This window comes from Nilaparvata lugens, chromosome 6, assembly GCF_014356525.2.
Source record: "Nilaparvata lugens isolate BPH chromosome 6, ASM1435652v1, whole genome shotgun sequence".
NCBI lineage: Eukaryota > Metazoa > Arthropoda > Insecta > Hemiptera > Delphacidae > Nilaparvata > Nilaparvata lugens.
In genome coordinates, this window is record NC_052509.1 from 33,029,567 (window position 1) to 33,039,345 (window position 9,779).

Here is a 9,779-nt window from a genome sequence, read left to right on the forward strand (position 1 = left end):
GGAAGCACGGCGTCCCCGGCAGTGTGGAAACACGGCAACTCTGCAGTGCGGGAGCACGGCGTCCTTTTCGCGATGCGAAAGCATAGCGTTCCTGGCAGTGCGGAAGCACGGCGCCCCGGGCAGTGCGAAAGCACGGCGTTCCTTTTGCAGTGCGCAAGCACCGCGTCCTTATTTTTGCAGTGCGAGAGCACGGCGACTCATTGCAGTGCGGAAGCACGGCGTTTCCCTTGCAATGTTATTTAGGTTCTCAGAACCTGTCTGAGGTGTTGTTCACCTCGTTTTTTGTGTTACCCGCCCCTCCTGGCAGTGCGAGAGCACCGCGACTCTCATCTGCAGTGCGGAAGCACGGCGTCCCCGGCAGTGTGGAAACACGGCAACTCTGCAGTGCGGGAGCACGGTGTCCTTTTCGCGATGCGAAAGCATAGCGTTCCTGGCAGTGCGGAAGCACGGCGCCCCGAGCAGTGCGAAAGCACAGCGTTCCTTTTGCAGTGCGCAAGCACCGCGTCCTTATTTTTGCAGTGCGAGAGCACGGCGACTCATTGCAGTGCGGAAGCACGGCGTTACCCTTGCAATGTTATTTAGGTTCTCAGAACCTGTCTGAGGTGTTGTTCACCTCGTTTTTTTGTGTTACCCGCCCCTCCTGGCAGTGCGAGAGCACCGCGACTCTCATCTGCAGTGCGGAAGCACGGCGTCCCCGGCAGTGTGGAAACACGGCAACTCTGCAGTGCGGGAGCACGGTGTCCTTTTCGCGATGCGAAAGCATAGCGTTCCTGGCAGTGCGGAAGCACGGCGCCCCGAGCAGTGCGAAAGCACAGCGTTCCTTTTGCAGTGCGCAAGCACCGCGTCCTTATTTTTGCAGTGCGAGAGCACGGCGACTCATTGCAGTGCGGAAGCACGGCGTTACCCTTGCAATGTTATTTAGGTTCTCAGAACCTGTCTGAGGTGTTGTTCACCTCGTTTTTTGTGTTACCCGCCCCTCCTGGCAGTGCGAGAGCACCGCGATTCTCATCTGCAGTGCGGAAGCACAGCGTCCTCGGCAGTGTGGAAACACGGCAACTCTGCAGTGCGGGAGCACGGCGTCCTTTTCGCGATGCGAAAGCATAGCGTTCCTGGCAGTGCGGAAGCACGGCGCCCCGGGCAGTGCGAAAGCACGGCGTTCCTTTTGCAGTGCGCAAGCACCGCGTCCTTATTTTTGCAGTGCGAGAGCACGGCGACTCATTGCAGTGCGGAAGCACGGCGTTTCCCTTGCAATATTATTTAGGTTCTCAGAACCTGTCTGAGGTGTTGTTCATCTCGTTTTTTGTGTTACCCGCCCCTCCTGGCAGTGCGAGAGCACCGCGACTCTCATCTGCAGTGCGGAAGCACGGCGTCCTCGGCAGTGTGGAAACACGGCAACTCTGCAGTGCGGGAGCACGGCGTCCTTTTCGCGATGCGAAAGCATAGCGTTACTGGCAGTGCGGAAGCACGGCGCCCGGGCAGTGCGAAAGCACGGCGTTCCTTTTGCAGTGCGCAAGCACCGCATCCTTATTTTTGCAGTGCGAGAGCACGGCGACTCATTGCAGTGCGGAAGCACGGCGTTTCCCTTGCAATGTTATTTAGGTTCTCAGAACCTGTCTGAGGTGTTGTTCACCTCGTTTTTTGTGTTACCCGCCCCTCCTGGCAGTGCGAGAGCACCGCGACTCTCATCTGCAGTGCGGAAGCACGGCGTCCTCGGCAGTGTGGAAACACGGCAACTCTGCAGTGCGGGAGCACGGCGTCCTTTTCGCGATGCGAAAGCATAGCGTTACTGGCAGTGCGGAAGCACGGCGCCCCGGGCAGTGCGAAAGCACGGCGTTCCTTTTGCAGTGCGCAAGCACCGCGTCCTTATTTTTGCAGTGCGAGAGCACGGCGACTCATTGCAGTGCGGAAGCACGGCGTTTCCCTTGCAATGTTATTTAGGTTCTCAGAACCTGTCTGAGGTGTTGTTCACCTCGTTTTTTTTGTGTTACCCGCCCTTCCTGGCAGTGCGAGAGCACCGCGACTCTCATCTGCAGTGCGGAAGCACGGCGTCCCCGGCAGTGTGGAAACACGGCAACTCTGCAGTGCGGGAGCACGGCGTCCTTTTCGCGATGCGGAAGCATAGCGTTCCTGGCAGTGCGGAAGCACGGCGCTCCGGGCAGTGCGAAAGCACGGCATTCCTTTGGCAGTGCGAAAGCACCGCGTCCTTATTTTTGCAGTGCGAAAGCACGGCGCTTCTTGCAGTGCGAAAGCACGGCGTCCCCCATCGCAGTGCGCAAGCACGGCATGCAGGGCGAAAGCCCGGCCCGCAGGGCGAAAGCCCGGCAAAGGTAGTGCGCGAGCTTGACCAAGGCAGTGTGGGAACACGGCAGCCAGATTGCGAGCTCGTCCGAACGTCGTGCGCAAGCATGACACATCGGTCAGTGAGTGTCTGGATTGTCATTACGCGGACGCACACCTTCGCGGTGTGGGAACACCGCGGCAGTGTGAAAACACGGCACGCAGTGCGCAAGCACGGCCCGCAGGGCGAAAGCCCGGCGATTTGTTTCTGTGTTTGTGTGTTTCTGTGTTTTTGTGTTTCTGTGTTTTTTGTGTTTCTGTGTTTTTTGTGTGTTTTGTGTACCCTGTGTTGTCTTTCCTGGCAGTGCGAGAGCACGGCACTCTTACCTGCAGTGCGACAGCACGGCGTCCTTCTGCAGTGTGAAAACACGGCGACTCGGCAGTGCGAAAGCACGGCGTCCATTTATGTACAGTGCGAAGCACGACACTTCCCGGCAGTGTCCTGCAAGTGTGACATGGCGCTCCCCGGCAGTGCGAAAGCACGGCGCTCTCACCTGCAGTGCGGAAGCACGGCGTCCTGGGCAGTGCGGAAGCACGGCGTCCTGGGCAGTGCGGAAGCACGGCGACTCAGCAGTGCGAAAGCACCGCGTCCTTATTTTTGCAGTGCGAGAGCACGGCGACTCTTTGCAGTGCGGAAGCACGGCGTTTCCCTTGCAATGCTACTTAGGTTCTCAGAACCTGTCTGAGGTGTGTTCACCTCGTTTTTTTTTTTGTGTTACCCGCCCTTCCTGGCAGTGCGAGAGCACGGCGCTCTCATCTGCAGTGTGGAAGCATGGCGTCCTCGGCAGTGTGGAAACACGGCAACTCTGCAGTGCGGGAGCACGGCGTCCTTTTCGCGATGCGAAAGCATGGTGTTCCTGGCAGTGCGGAAGCACGGCGCCCCGGGCAGTGCGAGAGCACGGCATTCCTTTTGCAGTGCGAAAGCACCGCGTCCTTATTTTTGCAGTGCGGAAGCACGGCGGTCTCTCGCAGTGTGCAAACACGGCGTCCCCCATCGCAGTGCGGAAGCACGGCGGCCTCTTGCAGTGTGCAAACACGGCGTCCCCCATTGCAGTGCGGAAGCACGGCGGTCTTTTGCAGTGCGAAAGCACGGCGTTCTTGCAGTGCGAAAGCACGGCGTCCCCCCATCGCAGTGCGGAAGCACGGCGGCCTCTTGCAGTGTGCAAACACGGCGTCCCCCATCGCAGTGCGGAAGCACGGCGGCCTCTTGCAGTGTGCAAACACGGCGTCCCCCATTGCAGTGCGGAAGCACGGCGGTCCTTTGCAGTGCGAAAGCACGGCGCTTCTTGCAGTGCGAAAGCACGGCGTCCACCATCGCAGTGCGGAAGCACGGCGGCCTCTTGCAGTGTGCAAACACGGCGTCCCCCATTGCAGTGCGGAAGCACGGCGGTCCTTTGCAGTGCGAAAGCACGGCGTTTCTTGCAGTGCGAAAGCACGGCGTCCCCCATCGCAGTGCGGAAGCACGGCGGCCTCTTGCAGTGTGCAAACACGGCATCCCCCATTGCAGTGCGGAAGCACGGCGGTCCTTTGCAGTGCGAAAGCACGGCGTTTCTTGCAGTGCGAAAGCACGGCGTCCCCCATCGCAGTGCGGAAGCACGGCGGTCTCTTGCAGTGTGCGAACACGGCGTCTCAACGCAGTGCGAAAGCACGGCGCAGATCTTCAAGATCTTCTCTGAAGCTAGGCCTAGGATCTGGCCAGATAGCTTGCTCATTTCTTCGGATGGTGCCGATGCACCACCACCGGTTGGCGAGGAGCCAACCTGGCGCCCAGTTTGTGTTCGGTCTATGTTGATCGGCGGAGAGGCGGCAGAATGTACTCAAGCATTTGGGACATTCTGTCTGCCGTTTACCCCTTCCATCCTCACCCCCCCCCTCCGCCCCTCTCTTTTCCCCCCCCTTCCCTTAGTAGGAACAGTGTGTCACGATGTATATCGTAACTAGAGAAAGGAATTGAATTTAGGGCTCATTTATTCGACGCTCGGCTATCTTTCATAGAATCTGAGGGGTCAACGTTCAAGCCAGCCACTGGCCTACCGCTCAGCGATGCTGCGCATCCTCTCTCCCCTCCCTCTCGGTCACTGAGGGAGGCTCGAGAAAGGCCAGCAAGAGGCAGTCGAGTTCGGAGAGCCAAGTCGAGCGGTCAAGAGAGGTGAGAAGGAAGCAGCGAGCAGCTAGCCACGTCACAGTACACCAGTACTAAGTGAACTCCGATTTCTTCAGCGACCGGGAGTTGTGTCGAGGCTAAAATCGATTAGCCTCTCACACAGTGAACTCCACTGCTCTACACTCGTTGGGCGAGTGTTGAACGACACTTAACCTGTTTGGACGACGGGTTGCCAGTTTCGACCAACGACAACACGTCAGGTTTGGTCGAAACCTGACTCCCCATTGGTAGGCCACCAGTGGGGCATCGAGGCGTGAAAGGACATCTGGGAAGGTGTGGAAAAGCCTTTCCCGTAACTCCGCGGACGATCCGGACCCCAGGAGGACAGCTGGTGCCCGGCCAGTAGGACTTAGGAAAGTCCAGAGTGCTAGCCGCCGCAGCGCACTAGTCCAGTGCGGGATCGCAAGAGGATGTCTAGGAAGGCCAGGAAAAGCCTTTCCCGCAACTCCGCGGACGATCCGGACCCCAGGAGGACAGCTGGTGCCCGGCCAGTAGGACTTAGGAAAGTCCAGACTGCTGGCCGCCGCAGCGCACTAGTCCAGTGCGGGATCGCAAGAGGACGTCTGGGAAGGCCAGGAAAAGCCTTTCCCGCTACTCCGCGGCCGATCCGGATCCCAGGAGGACAGCTGGTGCCCGGCAAGTAGGACTTAGGAAAGTCCAGAGCGCGGGCCGCCGCAGCGCACTAGTCCAGTGCGGGATCGCAAGAGGACGTCCGGGAAGGTGAGGAAAAGCCTTTCCCGCAACTCCGCGGCCGATCCGGACCCCAGGAGGACAGCTGGTGCCCGGCAAGTAGGACTTAGGAAAGTCCAGAGTGCTGGCCGCCGCAGCGCACTAGTCCAGTGCGGGATCGCAAGAGGACGTCCGGGAAGGTGAGGAAAAGCCTTTCCCGCAACTCCGCGGCCGATCCGGTCCCCAGGAGGACAGCTGGTGCCCGGCAAGTAGGACTTAGGAAAGTCCAGAGCGCGGGCCGCCGCAGCGCACTAAACCAGTGCGGAACCGGAAGAGGACCTCTGGGAAGGCCAGGAAAAGCCTTTACCAGAGCTCCGCAACCATCCCGGACCCCGGGAAGACACCCGGTGCCTAAGGACTAGGACTTAGTCCCGACACGAAACCCTTTCTCACGACTAACACCGTAAGGTTCCTGTTCCCTTCTTTCCGCGACCAACCCTGTTTGGCAGTGCGAAAGCACGGCCCCTCTTTCCTAAAAGAGGGAAACATTTCTCCAAAGCACTCAAAACCCTGTTTCAACCCCCAACCCGAGCGAGGGTGGTGACGGACGCCCCACCAAGACTCCCGTCCCCTGCCGCGGCCCTCCCCAGTCGCCGACTGAGTTTAGCCGGCCCAGAGCGACACTGGGAACTCTGATAGAGAAAGGTGTGGGCAAAAATCTACTCAGACTGCATTAAGGACGAAAACGAGGAGACAAAAGTACGCTCTGTGAAACAATGGAGATGTAAAGAGTCGAGATGCTGCGAACGTGTTTTCTGGGCCTAATACCGGTGCACCAATTACCAAAGACATTCTGTCTAAAATGTTTGAATGCTTCAAAACCGATATTTTTACTGAATTAAAAACTGTTAAGGACGAGGTGACAGAGTTGACCAAGTCAGTTGTATTCCTCTCAGCTAGTGTGGACGCATCAAATACACTAATGGCAGAGCTCAAGAATAGCATCGAAACGCTTAAAGCTGAGAACACCATTCTTCGCGAAACAAGTAATACTCTATCAAATCAAGTAACCGATCTACAGGAACGTGTTCGTTCACTTGAACAATACACACGGCGAAGCAACATAGAGATAAGTGGCGTCCCGGCAACTCCAAAAGAGGAAGTCATCAAATTAGTGATGGATGTCGGAGCGGCGATTGACGTCGCGGTGGAAGAGTCGCACATCAACGCAGCGCACCGAGTTGCTGGCTTTCGCAACGACCGAGCTCCTTCCCTCATCGTACAGTTCACGCATCGAGCTATCAGGGACCAATGGATCAAGAAGTATAGGGAGAATAAGGAATCCATAACAGCATATAACATAAATCCCGCCTTCAAGAGATCAAAAGTGTATATTAATGAGCATCTCGCTCCAGTGAATAAAGTGTTTCTTGCCAAATTGAAAGCAAAGTACCGAGCTGTCAGAATAAAATATGTCTGGTGTCATGAGGGAAAGTTTTTTATTAGAAGATCTGATGGGGAAAAATGCCAGAAGGTTATGAGTGGTTCGGATATTGATAACTTGAAATAAGGTATTTCTGCAGTGATATTTTATTCTAAAGAATGTGAAAATACTTTTCACTTTAATATGTACTTGATGCTTTCAACTTTTTATATTATGCAGAGAAATCTTCTTATTTTTATTTGAAGCATGCTTGTTCAAGTTTTATAGTTTTGTGTTACATATAGTTTATTAGTTTGTTTCTATCCCTTTATTATCAATAACCTCTGAATGAACGAAAACGATTACTTATATTCATTAAAAGATAATTTCTTCGAAATTGATAATTTAAAAGAGAATAACATTTTTACACTTATTTATTGTAATATTAGAAGCATGAGACAAAATTTCAATAACTTTTTGGCTGAATTTTCTCAAATTCGAAACCCTGTCACGTTTATAATTCTGAGTGAAGTATGGATAAATTCTGATGAAGTCAAATTGTAGGCCTATAATATCCCAAATTACAATATTTTTGCTCACTGCAACGACTCGTATAGAGAGGGCGGTGTGATATGCTACACATTAAACTCTGTATGTGCTACACAAGGAGATGTCCATAGCATGGAAACAGCTGACACTCTTGTACTGGATGTGAAAATTAGAAATCACAATTTTAAACTATTTTGTGTTTACAGACTTCAAGAATTCACTGAAATCAGATTTATAACCGAATTAGAATCAAAAATTAATCAATTTACATCTAATACAATTGTAGTTGGTGATGTAAATATCGATCTATTAGATGGGAAAAACGCTTCCTGTAACTATTTAAGTTTAATGGAGAACAATGGTTTTTCATCCATAGTTGATAAAGCAACTAGAATCACTAAAATGTCTCGAACACTGATTGATCATATTTTTATCAAACATAAGCAAATAAACTGTTTCACGCATGCAATATTTGATTTGAATGTGATAGATCATTGTTTGTTAGGATTGAAATTTAATCTAGTTCGCAACTGTCGAGGAAAAAATGATGAAACCCTAGCTAAAAAAAATGTGGATATTGATAACGTATCTGATATTCTAAAGGCGATAAATTGGAATGTAGTTTATTCTATTGATGACGTTAACTTAAGTTATGAAAGGTTCCATTCTATTCTATCTGATATTGTGAATGAATGTTCAAAAACTGTAACAATCTCTAATAGAAAGCTCGCTAGAGCTAAGAACCTAAGCCCTTGGATGACGATTAGCCTATTAAGGAAAATAGAGAAAAGGAAGAAACTGTATGCACTAGTAAAGAAGAGACCATATGATCTAACTTTTAGGTCTTATTATACAAATTTTTATGATAGACTTAAAGTTGAAATTGATTACATTGAAAAACGTTATTATTCCAATAGTATTCGTTGTGCTGATGGCGACCCAGGAAAGCAATGGAGAATTATAAACAGCTTAACTGGTGAATGCCGAAATAATAAATTTGATAAGGTTGAGTTAGAAAACGGAGAATTAGACTGTGAACCGCAAAGCATAGCTGATAAAGTTAATAATTATCTCATGAATGTTGTACAGCCTGAAAATATCGCACCTTCTTCTCTCGGCCTGGGTCTTCATCACCACTGTCAATCTTTCTTTATAGAGCCAACAACTATCGACGAAATATTGATAACAATACGCAGTTTAAAAAATAAAAAGTCATCTGGTTTTGATAGCTTTAACGTGCTTTTGATTAAAAAGATCGCCCCTTATATTGCACCCGTCCTCACCTATATTTTTAACCTGAGTTTTAACGATGGAATTTTCCCTGACTTATTAAAGCAAAGTATTGTCACGCCAATCTATAAGAAAATCAACTCTTTGAAATTGAATAATATTAGACCCATTACTCTACTATCTGTTTTTTCAAAAATTCTAGAAAAATTAATGATCAAGCGTTTAGCTAATTATCTCAATAAATTAAATTTTTTCTCCCAAAGCCAATATGGTTTTCAACGAGGAAAATCGACAGAAGATGCTCTTTTCAATTTTTCCAACTTAATTTATTCTAGTTTTAATAATGGCAATAAAACAACCGGGCTATTTGTAGATTTCACAAAAGCTTTTGATCTTGTTAATCATGAAATTTTATTGATGAAGCTCGAAGCGGCTGGGATAAGGGGATTAGCGTTGCGGTGGTTCCGCAGCTTCCTGACTGGTATTGAGCAGCGGGTGAGAGTGGGCAACTGCCTCAGCGAGCCTCTTCCAGTCACTGTCGGGGTACCTCAGGGATCCGTATCCTCTGCTATTTTATTCATTTTATTTATCAACGATTTGCTTACAAAAAACTTTCATGGTCACATTCAGGCTTTTGCTGACGATATTGCCTTTTTTTATTCCAATAAAAATAAAGAGACTGTACAAAATAATATTATCTATGACTTGAAAATCCTTCAAGAGTGGTGCACAATAAATAGAATGAGAGTAAACGTTGCAAAGACAAAATATATCAATTTCGATTTTAAGGCATTCATTTTTGCAGGCCCAATTATATATCATACACAAAATTTTGACAATCGTGATAATTGCGACTGTGAAGAAATTGAAAAGGTAAAGTCATTCAAGTACTTGGGTTTAACTTATGATGAGAAAATGTCATGGAAAACTCATATTCAAAATTTGCATGTAAATGTTAGAAGAGCAATAAGGAAGTTCTATTTCCTGAGAAGCATCTGCGATGAGCAGCTAATGAAAACATTGTATTATGCTCTCATACACTCTCAATTACAGTATGGTTTGGTATGTTGGGGTGGAACTTTTAAAACTATTATTAATAGGTTAAGAATAACCCAGAATCATTATATAAGATTGATAATGTTTAAAAATGTAAGAGAGAGTTCTTTTCCTTTGTATGTGAATTTGAAAATAATGCCTATCCAAAATTTATTCGTTTTTAAAGTTTTAAAATTGTTTTATTTGAAAAGCGGAAACTGTGGTACGGGAAATCTTTATTACAATATGAGAAGCGTTAACCAGCTACTGTGTAGGACACTAGAGGTGAGCAGGGAAATTTTTAGGCACTCGTTTATGTACTTAGGAACTTATATTTACAATAAATTGCCAATTGAATTGAGAAGGTGTGAT

The 9,779-nt window shown here is 49.4% G+C and overlaps 1 protein-coding gene across 1 annotated transcript; it reads left to right on the forward strand.

The window, feature by feature from the left end:
• Positions 1-6,032: 6,032 nt before the first annotated feature.
• LOC120352021 lies at positions 6,033-6,740 on the forward strand. The gene has a single exon (XM_039431429.1). It carries the CDS (start codon positions 6,033-6,035, stop codon positions 6,738-6,740), a length of 708 nt encoding a protein of 235 aa, XP_039287363.1.
• Positions 6,741-9,779: the final 3,039 nt, after the last annotated feature.